Source organism: Corvus brachyrhynchos, unplaced genomic scaffold, assembly GCF_000691975.1.
Source record: "Corvus brachyrhynchos isolate BGI_N302 unplaced genomic scaffold, ASM69197v1 scaffold101, whole genome shotgun sequence".
Classification (NCBI taxonomy): domain Eukaryota; kingdom Metazoa; phylum Chordata; class Aves; order Passeriformes; family Corvidae; genus Corvus; species Corvus brachyrhynchos.
Genome location: NW_008237239.1, coordinates 7,440,940 through 7,460,314, shown reverse-complemented (window position 1 = coordinate 7,460,314; position 19,375 = coordinate 7,440,940). Strand labels below are relative to the sequence as shown.

Sequence of the window (19,375 nt, the reverse complement as noted above, 5' to 3'; positions counted from 1 at the left end):
TTTCTTTGCAGAATTCAAGTTTCAGCAGGCTAAGAAAATTGCTGCCGGATTTCTTCCACTTTAACAATAATGGTCTTGAGTTTTATTTAGGCACCTAAAAATTAGCTTAAAACTGGGAGACAGGCTATAAAGTGAGAACCAGGTATGCAGGTATTTAAACTCTCATCTGCAAGAAAATAGCTGGTCTGTGCTTTTCTTTCAGGGTGGCCCAGGTTCGTCCCACAGTTCTTACTACGGTAATCAGGTAAATATTCTGGTCACTGTGCCTGCATAGGAGCAGACTAAAAGTATTCTTTGAGAAAACAATTCAACTACAAACCAGTAAATTTCTATGTCTTCTCTGCAGGGAGGGCCTTCCTTCTATCCTGGTGGATCTTACGGACAGGTAGGTGTTCTTTCTTGTTTGTAGAGATAACAGACTTCTTTTATCTTCTTTTCTATATTCCCCGTGTAATGGCTGTTGTGAAATACAACACCCAAAAGCTGAGTCTATAATAACACCTAAGAATTGTATCAGCTGTTTGTACCTTACCACATGAAATCTGTTAGAGAAAAAGACACACTTATGCTTACAACTTTCATGGAATGATCTTTCATCTAACTAAAAAATTAGTGATAAATAGTCCCTTCTTGTTCAACAGTATTGGCCTTGAGTGAGATTCTGATACCTTGGTATTTCCACCATCCGGTTTGCAAGAAAATAGCTAGTTTATGTTTTCATTTCAGGGAGCTCCAGGTTCTTCATACAGCACATATTCTGGTAACCAGGTAAACGTTCAGTTAAAATGCCCTATTCAGAAGTTCCATCTAAAACCTTCCCTGAAGGAGTAGCCAGATATAAACCAGTAACCCATTCTGTCTTCTGCACAGGGAGGGCCCTTCTTCTATCCTGGAGGATCCTATGGACAGGTAGTTGTTCTTCCTCTCTCACCAGGATAACACAGACTCCCATCCTCCTGGTTCCTTCACCCCCAATATTGTGGGTGCTATGACATAGCGTAATACAGACTCAACTGTTGTCCTCTAGAGCAGAAAACTTAAATTAACCCTGATGCAACCTGGTGGTGAGCAGCTTCACAGGGAACAGTACAGAATGGTCTTTGCAGTTTCTTTGCAGAATTCAAGTTTCAGCAGGCTAAGAAAATTGCTGCCGGATTTCTTCCACTTTAACAATAATGGTCTTGAGTTTTATTTAGGCACCTAAAAATTAGCTTAAAACTGGGAGACAGGCTATAAAGTGAGAACCAGGTATGCAGGTATTTAAACTCTCATCTGCAAGAAAATAGCTGGTCTGTGCTTTTCTTTCAGGGTGGCCCAGGTTCGTCCCACAGTTCTTACTACGGTAATCAGGTAAATATTCTGGTCACTGTGCCTGCATAGGAGCAGACTAAAAGTATTCTTTGAGAAAACAATTCAACTACAAACCAGTAAATTTCTATGTTTTCTCTGCAGGGAGGGCCTTCCTTCTATCCTGGTGGATCTTACGGACAGGTAGGTGTTCTTTCTTGTTTGTAGAGATAACAGACTTCTTTTATTTTCACTCCTGTTGTGTCCTTGAATGATTGAAAACACTTTCTTGGGAGAATCAAATTAATCAGCCTTTTTTATTTTCTGTTCAGGGAGGGTCTTCTGCTTATGATGGCAGCAGTGAATCCTACGGTCAGGTAAATACTCTTTTTTTTCTCTTTGTGTAAATGTTGCTGAGGGCCAATACTCTGAGTGAAGTAAATATACAGCTATATCTGTATTTTGGCTCTCACTACATTCTAATGAAAGTGGTCTTTTCTTTGAGGAATAAGTAAATTTGTATATATTTTTAACTAAGTAGTCTGGAAGTTTATAGGGGAGTACAAGGTGGGATGCATCCAACCTTTATGGCTTATTCTTCTCAACAATGCTAGCTTTGAATTACCTGTAAGATAAAGGTCTCTTCAAAAGTGGAGTTAGAATTTGAGTTAAAAAGTATGTTACATTAGTGTTTTGCAGGGACATAACTCTGAGTTGCCTAACCATTCTGATAACTAAGTAAATAATCATATTTTTAAATCTGCCAAGAAGGAGATCCCTACAGTAAGCATCCAAAAAAAAGAGTCTGTTTGCAATATGAAAATCATTTATGTTTTCTGAACAGGGTGGATCTTCCACATACAGTGGTTCTGACGCTTATGGCCAGGTAAATGTTGTCTCCTACATCAAAAGCTTAAGCTTGCTGTATTGGTTCTCATGTGTCCTGGGTTCTATGTTTCAGTTACTTTTAAGTGACCACGACCACAGAAATGCCATTTTAACTTTTGTTTCTCTTTATTTTTGTAGCAACTTAAAATGTTTCCATAATGTAGAGAACATGATGCACTATGTATGCTGTTTTTAACTGTGCCCTGTGACTATTCAATGCTTTAAGTACTTTATTGTTTATGCATTAGCATAACATTTCCTCATTCAAAAGGAAAATATTTTGTACATTTACTTTTACACACCTTACTTATGCAGAAGCTGTTGAAAGTTTAAAAAATGGGATTTTTGAATATAAAGAAAGCTTTGCAAATTAACTTCCTTGAAAAGTTTTTCCATATAAAAATGCATGTTTGCAAGGAGGGGGCTTTTTCCAGCCTCTTCTGCTTAAGCAACAGATAAAGTTACATATTTTTTCTTTTTTTGCACATTCCCTAGCTTAGGTAAAATTGGAGATTCTAAGCAGTTAGTTAGCTTTATTCTTCTATTTTATATTCTCCACAATTAAGAGCATGTAAGAGTCCTTTTATATAAAAATAAATGGTTTTCATTTTACAGGATTCACTTTCCATGGGAGGCAGTGAAACTGAAGATAGTGTAAGCAGTTCTTCTCAACAATATCAATATCATAATTCACTACCTTTTAAAGTATCTAGGTGCTTACATGGACCTTTACCTTATCTGGTGTCACATGATTGTGCTATGCATGATAAGGACTTCACAAATTAAAATTGCAGTTACAACAGTTCTAACTTCTAACAATCTAACATTTTTTGAATTGGTTATTAGAAGTAGCAATTAAAAAGAAAGCTCTTTTTATTTCACAATTTCCATCAAAACTCAATATTAGTATATGACTACTTCCCTCTTTCCATCCCCAATTTGCGCTACACTTAGTTTTTTTTGCCAATGCCAGATATGTAAGACTCAAGTTCCTTCATCTATATATTGCATAGGAATGGTCTGTTTTCATATAGTGTGGTGAAAACTGCCTGCTTTTCCTAGGAAGATGCCTTTTCTCCTGACTAAAGTATATTTCCTAATAATTCTGCTGAAGCTGTTTATAAAACTTCACAATTTTAAAGTGTTTTCCAGGGTCCTCGTTAGTAGGAAATTGCTCTGTGCAAATAATTATAAATTCAGCTGTGCACTTTAGTCACAAGTATACTGTGTCAATAGCTTCAATGAAGTTTCTATATCAAAATCTTCTTATGGGTATTCAAGAAAGCTAAAATATGATACTACAGAGGGCCCAAAAACCCCTCTGAAAGAAACTAAGGTATAACAGTAGATATGTACCACATCTTGGTCTTAAAAAATCAAGACAGCTTTCCAAATGCTGATGTTTTTCACTGAAACATTCTGGAGGAAATAAAATAGATTGAGATATGATCTCATTCCTTTATTTCACTATATCAGGATTCAGCTTTCAAAATAAAGAAATGCCATTCTCCAGAAATGAGCAGAGAAAGAACTTGTAGACTGCTTATCCTACAGCCTACATCTTCAACCTTCCACAAGCAGTACTTTCCTTTGCATTGCACCCCTGCTTAGAAAGAAAAAGTAGTATTTGCCATGGCAATAACTAGATTCTGATATTTTTTAGGATTCTGCCTTGCCAACTGGTGACGGCCAGAGTGAGCGGGTAAGCCCTCCTTCCTTACGTATTGCCAGGTGCCGGCCCTAGTGCTTGGCAACTGCCAGCACCTAAATTCGTCTTGTGTGGAAACCCTGGGGCAGCTTCCAGTGGGGGACAGAAAGTCCTCAAGCACAGAGGGAATGAGGGTATGGCTAAAGAGTTAAAGTTCTGCTAGAAATCCCAACTGATGCTGAGGTGTGCTCTTGAATCTCAAACTTACATCACAAATGCGATAGCACAATTTGTTCAAGTCCTTGTATTTTTTATATCATTGCTTTACTGCAAAGGGCTTCAATACCATCATTTGTATACCAGCACTTACTCTAAATGCAGCCCTTTGCTTTGTTATGCTGCATGACTTACTTATGAAGGCTTCCTTTTTCCTATTATTTTTACATGGCACATACTGTAATTATTCTAACGACACAGACTGATAAATTATTTTGTTGGAGATATAACTCTTCCAACTCATGTATCCTAAGGAATATCTTCCACCAAAAGAGCAATTAGTCATGAAGGGGCATGTGCTGTTTTATACAGAAAGACAACAGATTTTTTTTGTTTTTCTTGAATAATCCATGACAGAAAAATAAGGAATGTGGAGAAGCAAGAAGGAGTGTTTATCTTCCACTCTGATCTTTGCAGTTTTGGGGGTTTGGTTTTTTCATGTAATTTCAATACATTTTTCCAGGATTTTTATTCCCCAGGAGGCAGCCAGTCAGGTGGACATGTAAGCATCTATTTTATTTATTATTTACAGTTCCCTTCTGTACTATTTAAAAATTATCCCAATGAGCATATTACACCAAACCATTTATTTCCCAGAATATCATGACATCTGGCATCATGTCTTGTGGAATCAAACTGCAAACTGTTTGAATAAAAAAATTAAAAATTGTGTGTGTACAACAGTCTTGTTCTCCAGAAACCATTTCAAACTAAAATAAATTGGGTCTTCTTTTTGCAGGGGTCATCTTCTCAAAGTGGTAGCTATGCCAGTGGACAGGTAAATACTAAATCTTTGTATTTTTGATCTCAAGTATCTGTCATACAAAAGTTTGAGGCCTCATATTGTATTACAGCAATTTTTAATCTGTGAACAAGATTGATTCATTCTTCCTTATATATCTCTATGTAAAAGTCCAAATGCAAGCAGAGTAGTCAAAATACAATTCATGTATTAACTGATGTTTTAACACCAGGAAAAATGAAAGTAATAAATATTTGGCATTAATTTATATATTTTAAATAAAAGTATTTTTATTGTTTTCAGGACTCATCTTCATCTGGAAGCAGCCAGTATGGTGGGCAGGTGGGAAATTTTTTTTCTTTGTTGTTATTGTGAGACATTTTTGCCCCCAATGTACATATTTCAAGAAAATATTACCAGATTGGTAATACCTAAATTTCCAGACTACTCTGTGGTTTATTTTACCCTCATTAATCTTTCTATAGATAAAACTGCATTCTCAGCCTGATAGATCTTTTGAAACATAGTTAAAAGAGTAAAAGACAATACCTTGTATTTAAATGCACGTGTCAAAGTTTTTAAATGAGAATGTAATATTTATAGGGTTCATCTTCCTCAGGAGGCAGCCAGTCTGGTGGCCAGGTATGATTTTCTTTTTTCACAGTCTTCAGCTGGGCTAGTGTCAGGCACTCAAATTTATTTCTCTTATCCTTCCTTCACAAGAACTGTTTCCCTTCACCACAGTCCTTTTTGCCCAAAGCCTCAGCAACACATTATTTTCTCTTGCTGTGTCATTTGGACATCCTGCAAGCCAGAGTAGCCAGTAGTAACTGTTTGGCACATGCATCTGAGTTTCTGTAGCTGCTTTGGTGCTAAATAAATTTCATGCATATTGAAAGTGGAAAGTGAGACACTGAATGGTGAACTCCTGGCCATCTCACAGTCAGTTTTATCAAAGTAGAAGTCACCTGTTTTCTGTATCATCTGTAATATGAAACAGTACTGCATGTACTCTAGGTGCTCTGGCCTGTTTAGGAAAAAAAAATTGCTTTCTGTAGTACTACTCAGTATTTTTTACTCATCCTTTTGATGAGTAACGTTTCTAACATCACAAAAATTGTAAGTAAGAAAATTTGAAGACAAAAAAATTAGCAGTACGTTGCCCCTTCAGAACAATAACTGCAGGAATAGTAGCATTGGATGAAATAGACTCAGTACTAGAAGTTGGGCAGTTAAGAATGTAGCTTTATGGTTTGCATGCCTGGGATGGTAGAAGTAATTTGAGTTGTAACTAGAACCCACTTCAGTCCTGTGCCCTTGATATCTTAAATAATTTCTGCATTCTTTACAGGGTGGATGTGATTGTTCTGGGGGAAGTTCTGTAAGTGTTCATTATACATTTTCTTTTACTAAACTATTTAACTGGAAAATTATGTGAGATCCTATTTATTTCCAACTTACTTATTTGAATGTACTCTTAATTTTATATTCATTGTTCCTTTGGTGACTTAGATGTTTCTGATATGGTAGGAGTTATTTCTCATTATGCCAAGATTCAGCGTTACAGAATTATTGAATCATTTAGGTTGGAAAATGCCTTGAGTCCAACCATTAACTCAGCACTGCCAAGGTCACCACTAAACCATGTCCCTAAGTGCCACATGTACATGTCTTTTAAATACCTCTGGGGGTGGTGACTCAGCCCCTTCCCCAGCAGCCTGTTCAGTGCTTGATAATCCTTTCAGTGAAGAAATTGTTTCTTGAAATCCAATCTAAGCCTCCCTTGGAGCAGCTCAAGGCCTTTTCCTCTTGTTTTATTGCTTGTTACTTGAAAGAGGGACCAACCCCCACCTGGCTACAGCTCCTTTCAGGGAGCTGTAGAGAGCAATAAGGTCCCTCCTGAGCCTCCTTTTGTCCAGGCTAAACAACCCCAGCACCTTCAGCTGCTCCTCACACAGCTTGTACTCCAGACCCTTCACCAGCTCCATTGCCATTTTTGGACACAATCCCACACCTCAATGTCCTTCTTGTAGTGAGGGGCCCAAAAGTGAACAGAGGATTCAAGGTGGCAGCCTCATCAGTCCCCCCTCAGTGTAGGGGGACAATCACTTCCCTACTGCTGCTGGCTGCATTATTTCTTATAAAAGCCAGGAAGCCCCAAAGCTGGCAGTGAGTTGCATTCTCTGAGCAGTGATGTCAGTTACCATACAGTATTTACAGAGATGTGTGCCTCTTCTCAAAAAAACCCAAAAGACTGCATTAAATAGCAGAATTGATTGACAAAAGATCTATCATGAAAGGAAGCTAAAATAATACCAAGTCAAATATTTCTATCAAAAATCAATGTTTACCAAATTTAAAACAAAAACAAAAACTGAGTTACTGCTCACTTGTGCTTTTAAGTCCATATGAAATTATTTAAGGACTATGAAACAGGGTAATCCCTGCTTTCTAAGGCAGATCATATGTGGTCAATCCACATGTAGCATGTAAAGGACATTCCTGCACCTTGGGTAATACTCTTATATCCTAGGCAATGAGTTATGGGTAGATATAATATGATACTTCACGATTTATGATCTTCTGGGCCAAAAAAAGGGGTTTTTTCTCTCTTGGCAAATTGATAAAAATAAGTGTAAGTGTAATTAATTTCAGGCTGGGATATTCTTCCTTTGAAATGCCATAGAACAGGCATTCTAAGGTTTTGTTTAATTTCTAGTTTATGATCAAAGACAAAGGCTAATTTTCCTTTTATTTTTTCCTTTCTAGGGCGGATCCCCTTCTTTAGTCAGAAGTGATTCCTCTGCAAATGTAAGCAATGTTCATTAGCTTTTAAGTGTGTCCTCTGTTTGCTTTATCAATTTAGTGGCCAGAGAGGATAAAAAGAGTCAGTGCCTAATAGAAGTCATACACTTGTGAAAATAACCTACTTTAGGTACAATTAAAAATACACGCAGGACATTCTTTTTAATTGTAACTAAAAAATACACACAAGACATTCATGCAGCGCTCCCAGTTTCTCTTTCCATTTGAAACAGTTTTCATTCAAAGAGAAGTCTTACAATGAAAAATGTTGTCACAAACACAGGTAGATACCAGTATAAATATTTACTTTGGGAGCCAATTCCATTGGCTTCCTTGGAATTATGTAAAAATATCCCCCAAGAACAATGATTTATGTGATTGTATTCCTCTTAGATCATTTACTGCAAGAAAGTTTAGTATTAGTATTTATGTACTACTATCTTTCGAGAAGTTTTGCTTCAAAATACTTCTTTTAGACCAAAATAACTGGTTGTTTTGGTTTGTTTGTTTTTTTCCCCAGGACTCATCTTCTTCTGGAGGCAGCCAGTACAATAGCCAAGTAAGCACTCATTCCAAAAGGAGAGACAGTTTGCCACTTCTGAAAACAATGGTTATTCATTCAGTCAATTAAGTTCAGTTTTTATATGGGAACTGGGTAAAAAGAGCAAAAGCTCAGGAAATGAAATTCATCACTGGGTTAGATATGGACAAAAAATTACAACAATGGGTTTTTTAGCAAAAACTACCCTTGTTTTGGGAAACTTGCAAAATGAAGCTCACAAAAAAAATACGCATGGGGAAAGAATGAATAAAAACGCATCATTTTTTATTCCTATTTGACCTAATTCCACTATGAAGAAAAACAAATCCAATCTCCCCTCTTTAAAGAGACCTCTTATTGTATGAAGTTTCAGTAAATTTTCTTAGTTTGGTTTTCAGAGTCCTGTTAGGTAGCCAATATTTTACTGCTAGCTCTGGCCCAGCATTCAGCTTTCCAAATAAAAAAAAAAAAAGCCACTCTCCAGAAATGAGCAGAGAAAGAACTGGAAAGAATGGCACTTTAACCTTTCCAACATGTCATACAAACAAAGCACTAGGTCTTTGCTGTCCACCCTTGCTAAGGATCTCAGGTATTTTCCCAATTTACCTTGCTCAACTTAAATTATAGTTATTAAAGCATTCTGAAAATCCTGCTCACCTGTCTTCACTCGTACCTTGTTCTCATGCTCCTGTTGTCCTGGCAGAGTCATGTTTTGCTTTAAGGAAATCCTACTGCAGGTAATTCACTCATCTGGTATTCTTTACAGGATTCATATTCCTCTGGAGCTAGCCAGTATGGACGACACATAAGCTCTTACTTTTTAATATGTTATATTATATATTTGTTTTATAAATATTTGACTCATATTAAGGACCTCAAGAAATTTGACAGTGGTCTATACTCTGTAATAATATTGTGAACTGGAGAAAGACAAAAACCACAGAGTTTATTCTGGGATAATTATACACAAACATTCAAATAACAAAATGTAGATGTCTTTGCCACTTCTTTTCAGTAATTAGATATTAAGAAATAACTAATTATCAATTTTTTTCCAGGAGCCATCTTCTTATGGAGGCAGCCAGTATGGTGGACAAGTAAGCATTAATAGTCCCCATTTTTGTAGTTCATTTATTGTCCACCTGTCTGTCTGTCTTAGCTTTAATTTAATCTAAAATCTTTTCAGTAAATCTTACTCTGTAGTGTTTGGATGCTACTGTGATTAAACAAAACAAGTTCAGATAAAGATCATTATCCAAGACTAAGAAAAAGTAGAATGTGAAATATATGGTTGACTCAATTGACTCCTGAAATTTGCAGGACTAGACATCATGCCTCTGAAATATATCAGTACTTAATGAAACTAACCAGAATTTTTAAAGCCTCATTAAATGATTCTATGAGTCTATGAAATAGGTACAAAAAAGTTTCAGTTTCCACTTTTTGTTTACTTTCAGGGTTCACCTTCCTCAGGAGGCAGCCAATATGGTGGACAGGTGTGTATTTTTCCCTTGTATTCTATTTCCTTGCATTCTTCCCTTGCTACTTTATCAAAGAGATTTGGTAGTTCTCTGTGTAAAAGAACATTTTAAGGAGATTGGGGTTTGGTTTGGGGGTTTCTGTCCATTTTTTATCTAATTTGTTGCTAAGTATATAATGGTTATAAATGTATGTGATACCAAGCCACAGAAGAGTTTTTAAGATGGAATTTCTCATGCATCATGGTAAATGCAGATGAGTTTCACCCATTTTGGCACAGTCTGGTTTGGTACACTCACAGTTCTGCGGTGAAAGAAACTGGCTACTCCTTCGTATGGAACATGGTTTAAAGGGGTACTATGACATGGATATAGAGGTCATTTAATTCTTTTTTGTTCAGGGGTCACCTTCTTCAGGAGGCAGCCAGTATGGAGGACAGGTGAGAATCTCTTCCTGTGTAGTTCTTATTCTAACATACAGTTTCTACATCAAAAATTGCTTCTTCTATATTGACTGAAAAAAATATTTTGTGAAAACTCTGTTCATCTGATAATAGATAGGTATCTAAAGATGTATGATCTGAAGCAATACAAACACTATGGAGATCTGCTGCTTCTGTTGTATTAAATGCAGTTCTGATCTTGTTCGACCCTCCAACCTGCCCTGCTGTTGTCAAGGTTTCTTAGCTCTAAGAGTAAGGAGTGGCTGGAAGCAGATTTATCCCTTCTCTACCTCATTTCCATCAGCAAAATGCAGAATCAGAGTTGGTGTCTGAGAAGCAGTATGGTTTCTAATTGGAAGAGGGGAGAGGGTGAGGAGTTGCTAAGAGGAGTTCCATGCCCCTGTGAAGTGAAAGATGAGGGATAGGGTTCCCAGTGCTGCCTAGAGGTATAGCCTCTAGTATGGGGTGACACATAAAGCAATAGGCTGAGTGTTTATCTTCCTGTAATTTGTCATTGTGCAAAAGAGGCAAAAATAGTGTTTCTTTAAAAAGCTCTTTAAGAAGCTTTCTGATTTGAGAAATAATTGGCACCTTTGCTTCAGGATCCATCTTTACCAGGTGGCAGCCATTATGGAGGACAGGTGAGAATTGTTTTTCTGTTTATGAGTTGTTTTTTCCATTGTTCACTGGTTTGGGGGGGGGAGGTTTGTGAAAAACAGAATATTTTTTGAAGGGGTGTCTTACACCAAAACAGTGTTTAGGCAGAATAGATCTGACTTTCTGCTGTGTCAGCCCACTCACATAAGCAAAACACACAAGGCTGCTGTAAAGTAGGGCAGCAGCACTACTCACACCTGCCTGAAGCTGACTTTGATTCAAACGTCATTGTTCTGTTTAAACTGCAGCCACTGTAAAGGCCTGTGGATTTCAGTGTTGTTATAGAGTAAATGTTCATGTCCCTGGGGCACTTAAATCCATGGAAGACAAATGAAAGTGTGTTTTTCTGTAACAGGTCATAAGTTAAAGAATGTGCAACAAATATAAATGGTTTCTCATTTCTTTAGGGTATAGCTTCTTCAGGAAGCAGCCAGTACAGTGGACAGGTAAAACTTCTACTTTCATGGTATTTGTAGTTTGGGTACACAGTTCATCAGGAAAACAGACCCATATTTTTTGCAAAAAAAGGAACATTGTAAGATAGAATGGCTTTAAGCCAGACTGACTGAGGATTGCTGAGTAGGAGTCTGTCTGGTATTTCAGATCATGTTAAGAGCAAATGATACAGGGGCCTGTGGCATGGAAATGTTTCTTCAACATATCATGGTTTAAGAAAGCCAATTTTTTTGTGCAATGTTTAAATGCAAGCAATTTGAAAGACTGACAACAACAGAGAACAAGTGAAAAGGCTACCCAGTAACACAGAAGTAATTTAGTTACTAATCTTTTCCAGGGCTTTTCTTCAGGAGTCAGACAATCTGGTGGACAGGTAAGCTTTTTTCCTCTCTACTGTTCAGTTCTGCTAGTGTCATATACTCACAAATTGCTTTGTATAACTTTCCTTCACAAGAACTGTTTCCCATCACACATTTCATTTAGATTGAATGTGGAAAGTGAGACACCAAATAGTGAACCCCTGGCCACCTCTCCCTAAGCTTTATCAGAGTAGAAGTTACCTAATAGGCCTCCACTGGAAGTCATCTAAAGAGCGATGTATGCATTCATAGAATCATAGAGTTTGCTGAGTTGGAAGGGATCCATCAGGATCCTGTCCAGCTCCTGGCCCTATGCAGGACACCCAAGAATGACACCATGTGTCTGAGAGCATTGTCCAAATGCTTCTTGAATTCTGACAGGCTTGGTGCTGTGACCACTTCCTTGGCAAAATTCTAGGTGCTCTGATCTCCTCAAGGGAAAAAAAAATAAAATCTGTATTAGTATTCAGAATTTTTTACTCACCCTTTTGGTGACTAGGTTTTTACTGTAAATTTTAAATGAGAAATTAGAAGATTCTATTTAAAAACTTGATCAGTAAGTGCACAGCTAGCCTAAAAGGGCAGCGAAGGGAGAAAGAAACTACCTTTTTAAGTGGAGCTTGATAAGTTTATGAGCAGTGCTTTATAGTCCATTTTCTTACAGTAGCAGAATGTGAGTTGTAACTAATTCAGAGGCCTATTCCAATCATAGATCCAGGAAAGTAAGTTTGGTTGTGTTTTGTACAGGGTGGGTGTGTGTGCCCCGGTGGAGGTTCAGTAAGTATTCTTTGTCTTTATATATTTCTCATAGTATGTACACATACTGGAAAATTCCCAAGGAACTCCATTTCTTGAAGTAATTCTGTCTGTGAAGTTCTGTGTATGATGAAAGCTTTTTCCACATTATGCTAAAATGAGCAATTTTGAATCTGCTAAAAACAAAAATATTAAATGACTTGCAACCATAGTATTGTATTCAAAACTAGCTACTCAGTTTGTAAGACAGGCCTGGGACTTTTTTAAGAATCTGTTTCCCAAATATCTCATAGCAGACCTGTTGGGTTTTGGACTTTGCTGTTATGATAGTTATTAACAGTATGATTAAACTAGTGAAACTTAGATCTAAAATCTTGGCTCCAAATGCTTTCAGAATGGAGCAGAGCAACACATTTGGAAAAGTTAAAGCTATTTCCATTTTTCTGTCTAATTAGTATATTTCCTATTTCTTTGTAAATTCCTGAAAAAAAACCCAAAAACCCCCAAACATACAAAATCCCCCCACTGTTTTGCTAAGATCAAGTTAATTTACCTCCAAAGGAGGGTTCAGTTACCTGTTTTTTTCAGTATAGTCAAAATTGCTTGGATGACTACTTCTCTTTCTTGGTCTGTGTAATCAAGCAAAATGACATGCCCGAGTAATACAACTCATGGAATATATGCCAATTCTGAGACTCAAAAGTGCTGAAAACAACATACAAATTAGAGTTTATATAAATAGAAATTATAATAATAATAATTTATATATACATTCTATATACACACATATATATTACTTGACATACAAGTCAAGATGAATCAGAATAGTAGTAATCAGTGTAAATGACTTGATCATTGCCATAGGCCAATATGTTCTCTTGGTTTTCCTCTTGTGACATTGAAGTTAATACAGAGTAAACATTGCTGTTTCTGTTGAATACAGGGCTCTTTCACAGGAACCAATTACCATGGTGGACAGGTAGGCAGTTTGTCTCTAACATTTACACAGATTAGTTCCTCAGGAATAAACATGGCTCAGGTGTCATATTTGCCCAGAAGGCATTAAATATTGAGTTCAGTTTAGTCACAGAGATAGGTACAATAATTCCAGGGAGTGCATGGAGCTTTTATTCAATCACTATAGTCATTTCAGTTATATCCTTCTATATACAAAAGCCAAAATTTTACTCCGTAATTATAGAAGCTTTCTTACTTACTATCAGTGTCATCAGTATGATTTATATGAGGTCCAGGATTTTTTTTTTTTTTTTTTTGCCATTTAAAATTTTTGATGCTATTAAAAAAAGTATTTATCAAAATTTTGCATTCTTTTTACAGGGCTCATATTCTGGAAGCAATCAGTATGGCGGACAGGCAAGCTACTTTTCTTTGTTTTCAAGATCTTTCTGCTTGCAATTTATTAAATGAAAAATATCATGTAGTGCAATTGCTGACAGTTTTTTAGAGTCGTTTGCCTCTTAATAAATATTTGAAAACAGGGACTGTTGCTCAGTAGCTGAAATGGAGTAGCACAAACAAATTTTCATTTAAAGAAATTCCATAGATCATAATTCTAGTTGTTTTATGTCAGAATGCCTCTTATCTCAAGTGATTATTTTAATTAACCCTTTTTATGTTTACATGAAATACTTGGGAAATTTGAGACAAAATATAGCAGTAGATACTGCTTTAAAAATATAAATTCTGGTGTGTTGCAGACAATAATGCTACTTTCTTCTTCAGCTTCAACTCAAGTCTTCCTGTTAAGCATGTGCCATATGCAGACTGTTTGCCACTGATTCAGAAATGTTACTAGTGCAAATAGCTGACAGATGAAATGGATGACTAATTCATAAGATGGAGCTTATTTTTCATTAGTATTACTGTGTTTGCAATGTCTCACTCTACCATACTAAAAAAAATAATTTCTTTTTACTCCACTGGCAAGCATTGGAGTTCAGTATCACTCTATTAAAAAAATCTTATGTAGAACAGAGACGATTTTTAACAGCTAAAAATCAATTTTTTTCCCAAATTATCTCTTTGGTAATAATAACAATGTTTTTACAATAATACACGATGCTCTCTGAACACGTCTGACATAGCAAAAAATCACAAATAAAGTCGATTCTTTTTTTCTCTTTAACAGAGCTATATGTAAGACTCTTGTGATCCATTTATTTATGTAACAGAACAGTCTTAGCAGGTGTTTTGTGCCTGTTTGTCCAGTTTACTACTTTCAGCTGTTGAGGAACTTAGAGGCATTAAGTCAGAAGTCTTTCACTACATCTTTTTAGATTAATATACTTTCCAGATTATTACTGAGATCTCATGTCAAGAGCCCTGTGATGTTCCATTCTGCCCAGAAAAAAAAAAGTAACTGCTGTTCATTTTCTGTAATTTTTTTTAATAGGGATCTTATCCCTCAGGAAGCAGCCAGTATGGTGGGCAGGTGAGTATATTCTCTTTCCATCCCATCACTCCTAACTCTTCCCTAACATACCTTCTCGATCAGGTCAGTTACTTGATGCTGAAAGATGCACTAATTTGGCCCTTTTAATAAGTTTAAACAGTGGAGGTAATACAGATCGGAGTCGTTTCAGTAAGGTGAATAAAAAATTTGGTTAAAATTACTCTATAGTAGAGTTACTGCTCTGTGTAAAACATTCCTCTGAACATACTGTAGTTGCCAGGCTCTATTTCATAACACTGCTTTCTTGATTCAAATTGCCATTGTTGTGGTGTGTAGTACAGAGTGTAAATTTTAGGTAGCTCATTTACTTTTTTCTGTTCAAAGAACACCCAAATAAGCTTGTCCTAAGTACTGCAGAAATTGTCTCAAGACAGTGATAGAAGATCTTTCATTCAGTTAATACAAGTTTGATTGTCTTCTCACAGGGAGGCAGACCTTCTGGAGGCCGACCACATGGTAAACCAGTAAGTACAAACCAATCAAATTTACCTTTCTTTTTTCTTATACGCCCGTTCAAAAACCTATATCTAGTTAGTTATGGACTAGACAGTTTTCTGAGAATTACTTTAATATGCAAAGAGTGTCACATGATTTACTTCTCTGGGATATTCTCAACAAATGCAAACGCAGTATTTATTTTCACACAGTTCATGGTTTTGAGACAGCACTTTACTATGTAGCTGAACTTCTAGTAATCACAGAATGAGACCACTGGATTTTTATTCGTCTATGTCTGTGTGTGTGTGTGTTTGTGTGTGTAAGGAACTTCTGAACAGCTATTTCTATTCAAATTCAAAATAATCATACACTTCGTGCTCAGAGCTCAGTTTTTGATTGATTTTGGATGCATTGGTCTTAAGTGTTTCTGTCTTGCTTTGAAGAAAACACCTCCTTTTCAAGGGAAATAATAGTTGCCATTTAACTATGCATATTTTCAACTTCTACCATTTCAGACTACTACTTTTACTATGTAATTTGGACCTTGCTCTTGTCATTCAATGGCAGGAGATACAAATGTTTTAGCTTATCTCTTATAGAAAAGAAGATGTACTTTTTATTAAAAAGTGGCTATGAATGTTACATTTTCTAATACATGAATCCTAAAGGTGAGACATTTTCTGTACCTATTTGATGGCATTTCTTAAAGACTTAATGCTTGTAACATTTCCTGTTGGCAAAGCCGTTCAAGTAAGCAGAGCCACTTCACCAGAATACTGAATAAGATGCTTTCAGAACATCTAATTTTTCTGTATCCACTTTTATTTTCAACTACCTTTCTTATTAGAGTTTTCTTTAAGTGGGAGCTGTAGAGTAAAGGACTCTTAACATTTGCCTTTTTTTGTTGGTGGTGCCCTTTTTTTCCCAAATGTAACCATAGACTGATACCAGGTGAATTATTGTTTAATTGGATCTTGTTATTTTTTCTATTCCATATATTAAACACAACTACAAAGCAGTTCTTTCCTCTTGGGAATTTTGTATTAAATTGTCCAATACAACATTTGAAAGAATACTCAGAAAGATGTTAAATATTTGTATTTCAGATAAGGTTTGGCCTGGGATTTTTGGATGACTGGATACAAAACAGTGTTCATTCTTCTGTGGTCTTTTATTCCAGATAGCAAGAATATTTAAGCACAAATAGACTTAGAGTCAAAACCAGGTATTTTTTTCCAGGGTTCCTCTTCCTCAGGAGGCAGTCATCAAGGAAAGCCAGTAAGGATATTTTTCTTTCAGTATTCTGCAACCAAGTTAGAAATGAGGATATTGGGTTTTAAGATAGGTAACAATAATGAAGGTGATATTTAAATTATGTTACAATGGTAAATGTCTGAGAAAAATCACCAATAAAAATTGGTATATTTTGTTCAAACTTGAACCTTAGGATGAGGCAGCATTTATTCCTCCCACAGCACAGTTTTGATATACTCTGTTACTTACTCATAGGAACATGCTTGGGTCATTCTAATAAGAATGATGCATTTAAATATCGGGGCAATTGATTCAGTTTCCAACTCTGTAGTTCAGACAAGACACATTGCTTTGACCCATTACTCTGAAACTGTTCGTGCAATAAAAAGGACACAGCTGTGCTTACTTGAGACATGCAATTAAAGTAGGGGGAGAAAGTGCAGTGAAAATGGTAAAATCAAAATCACTACCAGACCCACTAATATCCAGGACATTTTCAAGCTGCTGTGTGCTCTTTGGACACTGTTCACTGCAGTCTTGTATGACAAAATTAAATAGTTCATAATTATTTCACAGGGTGGCTCTGGCTCAGGAAGCACTTACTCTGGGAAACCGGTAAGAATACTTTCATCACAGCACTTTCATCTTTTTTGCTTAGTAAACAAAGAACCTGGGTGGTGGAAAGAGCAATTTTGGGACTAATTGGTCTAAAGAGAACATTCTGTATTAATATTAGTTCAACTTTCCTCTTAAACAACTTAAAACCATGCTGTGGGTTAAGCTATTAAAATATTGATCATAGGAAAAAAACTGTGTTCAAAACCATTGGCTGGGAACACCTCTATAAATGTATTTGTTTGTTTGTTTTCAGCAATCACCTTACTCAGGCGGCAGTCAAGTGGTAAGAACTTTTCCTCTTTGTAGTTTCTACTGTTTTCTTCCTATACATGTCACAGAACACTGAAATCTGTCACATTTCCTACATATGAATAAACATTTGAGAACACATGTGCAAAATAATAAATGAAATAGTCTTAACAAAAGTGAAGAGAAGTGGGACCACATAGGTGCTTTGTAGTTTTGACCCTGATTATCACTGAAAGACACCTGTTGATATAAATGTGGCACGTGATCTTTTCACATCAGAAGTGTCTACATAATAGAAGGGGCTAATAGAAAAAGACTTTTCTGAAAATTTCTACGCTTTTATAATAGTGAAAAAGAGAACTAATTAGGAATGGGTTTATCAAATGTCTCTTTTTTTTTTTTACAGAGCTCTGCTGGGAAACACTCCACTCCTCAACTCCTGATGTTATTCAGTGTCTTGAGTGCCTTTGCTCTCTCTGCTGCTGTGTCAAAATGGTCTATATGAACTTCTGAAGAGTTACTTGACATCCTAAACACGGATTATATTCCGTATTATTAGATTACTGAATGTAAGAAAAAAATACCCTTAAGCCAAATTGGCAGATGCTATTTAGCTGTTATGTTGCATGTCTAGCTGGTATGTCATGCCTCTCATTAGTTTACCTCTGGTTTTAGTCATTAGTAGATATCATTAGCTGTGTCAGTGTTTTAGGCATCATTTTAAGAGAGCATATTGTACCCTACCTATATGATTTCTTTTTATCCAATAGTGAATGCAATGAACACCTACCTGAAATGATTGGTGTGACAAATGAATACTTTAAAAATATCTGGTTATTAACCAAAGCAGACAAGGTGTAATAAATTGTTATACATGTAAACTGAGCACTGTGCCTCGTAATCATAGCATAAAACAAGGCTAATGTAAGCATCTGATAAGCAGTTCTCCATGGGACAGAAGAAAAGATGCTGAAGTGGTATCAGAGTATTGGTTTTAGTCTTTTGTAATCAAATGCAATTCAAAATGGAGATTGTAAAGCAAAAACAAACCAAAACAAAACAAAAACCAAAACAAAAACAAAAAAAAACCAAACCAACCAAACAAAAAAACCCCAAAAAACAAAAAACCAAAAAAACTCCACAGAACTGAAATTTTTTGGGGTTAATTAAAGTTTAATCATTAGAAAAGTGAAACAGCTCAGAGCAAAGACACAATGAACTCCATTTAAACCAACTGCAAATACCTGGAATTCTGTAGAGAAGCATGTGAGGCAAATGTACCCCAGATTAGGCTGATAAACTAAAATCTGCTGAAAAATAAAGCCTTTTTCTTTAGAAGGAGTAGAAAATTAAATTCATAAAACTCATAACTTCTTGACTCCTTTTTTCAAGTATTTAGTCTAACGCGTTATACCTCATATATCCGAAAGTTTAATTTCATGAGTGATGCGTACATCTGCAAGCAGGTACATCAGTGTGGTCGCTGAAATACCACAGCCCATTTTTGAGTTCAGGTTTCCAGACCTTGCAGTAAACTCTTTCAGAGCTCTCAGAGCCACCTTCTGTTTGGTGTTAACAAAGCGCATTCACCTAAAGCCTACTTCTAATGAATGTCTTACTGAACGTGTGCCTGCTCTTACAGTTACCATTATTAGTAGTGTGCTTTTCTGTCACGGTTTACAATTGTAATTCGTGGGAGAGATTTCCATTCAAGTCAACTACCAACTTCTGCGGGGACAGGATTTCACCCGGTTTTTATGTACAGCACTACCCTTTGCCAACCATCGGTAAATCAACCTGTAATTGAAGCATAAAATTATGCCTATATACGATCTTCAAAATTTGGTGAACAATTTGTTTCTTCGGACAACACAGTAATGTTCTATTGGAGAGGTCCGTACCTTAATTAGAACCAGCCCTGCCATTCTCTAATAAATTGTCATGGGTTTCATACAAAACGCTCGTGTCAGTGGCTGCCGAAGTTGCCCGTTCACGGTTTGGGCGGAA

The 19,375-nt window shown here is 36.3% G+C and overlaps 1 protein-coding gene and 1 long non-coding RNA gene across 51 annotated transcripts in view; one reads left to right on the top strand and one right to left on the bottom strand.

Moving 5' to 3' along the window:
- LOC108445573 (hornerin-like) overlaps positions 1 to 19,209 on the top strand; it is a 51,303-nt gene extending 32,094 nt beyond the window's left edge. For 39 of the 50 annotated variants that reach the window (XM_017729799.1, XM_017729784.1, XM_017729785.1 and 36 more), the window contains 32 exons: positions 203 to 244; positions 347 to 385; positions 727 to 768; positions 871 to 909; positions 1,309 to 1,350; positions 1,453 to 1,491; positions 1,620 to 1,664; positions 2,132 to 2,173; positions 2,791 to 2,829; positions 3,839 to 3,877; positions 4,563 to 4,601; positions 4,839 to 4,877; positions 5,145 to 5,183; positions 5,445 to 5,483; positions 6,193 to 6,222; positions 7,611 to 7,652; positions 8,167 to 8,205; positions 9,246 to 9,284; positions 9,645 to 9,683; positions 10,067 to 10,105; positions 10,711 to 10,749; positions 11,173 to 11,211; positions 11,559 to 11,594; positions 12,328 to 12,357; positions 13,280 to 13,315; positions 13,675 to 13,710; positions 14,750 to 14,788; positions 15,235 to 15,273; positions 16,487 to 16,525; positions 17,078 to 17,116; positions 17,373 to 17,402; positions 17,775 to 19,209. In XM_017729799.1, the coding sequence (XP_017585288.1) occupies positions 203 to 244; positions 347 to 385; positions 727 to 768; positions 871 to 909; positions 1,309 to 1,350; positions 1,453 to 1,491; positions 1,620 to 1,664; positions 2,132 to 2,173; positions 2,791 to 2,829; positions 3,839 to 3,877; positions 4,563 to 4,601; positions 4,839 to 4,877; positions 5,145 to 5,183; positions 5,445 to 5,483; positions 6,193 to 6,222; positions 7,611 to 7,652; positions 8,167 to 8,205; positions 9,246 to 9,284; positions 9,645 to 9,683; positions 10,067 to 10,105; positions 10,711 to 10,749; positions 11,173 to 11,211; positions 11,559 to 11,594; positions 12,328 to 12,357; positions 13,280 to 13,315; positions 13,675 to 13,710; positions 14,750 to 14,788; positions 15,235 to 15,273; positions 16,487 to 16,525; positions 17,078 to 17,116; positions 17,373 to 17,402; positions 17,775 to 17,873 (1,293 nt within the window). In that variant the 3' untranslated portion in view covers positions 17,874 to 19,209. The remainder of the gene's footprint in view (positions 1 to 202; positions 245 to 346; positions 386 to 726; positions 769 to 870; positions 910 to 1,308; positions 1,351 to 1,452; positions 1,492 to 1,619; positions 1,665 to 2,131; positions 2,174 to 2,790; positions 2,830 to 3,838; positions 3,878 to 4,562; positions 4,602 to 4,838; positions 4,878 to 5,144; positions 5,184 to 5,444; positions 5,484 to 6,192; positions 6,223 to 7,610; positions 7,653 to 8,166; positions 8,206 to 9,245; positions 9,285 to 9,644; positions 9,684 to 10,066; positions 10,106 to 10,710; positions 10,750 to 11,172; positions 11,212 to 11,558; positions 11,595 to 12,327; positions 12,358 to 13,279; positions 13,316 to 13,674; positions 13,711 to 14,749; positions 14,789 to 15,234; positions 15,274 to 16,486; positions 16,526 to 17,077; positions 17,117 to 17,372; positions 17,403 to 17,774) is intronic. The other 11 variants (XM_017729801.1, XM_017729800.1, XM_017729798.1 and 8 more) reach the window with 11 other exon arrangements.
- The window catches only part of LOC108445574, a 7,315-nt gene continuing 3,627 nt past the window's right edge, over positions 15,688 to 19,375 (bottom strand). Inside the window, exon 3 of the long non-coding RNA XR_001860474.1 lies at positions 15,688 to 16,550. This is a non-coding gene — a long non-coding RNA (uncharacterized LOC108445574). The remainder of the gene's footprint in view (positions 16,551 to 19,375) is intronic.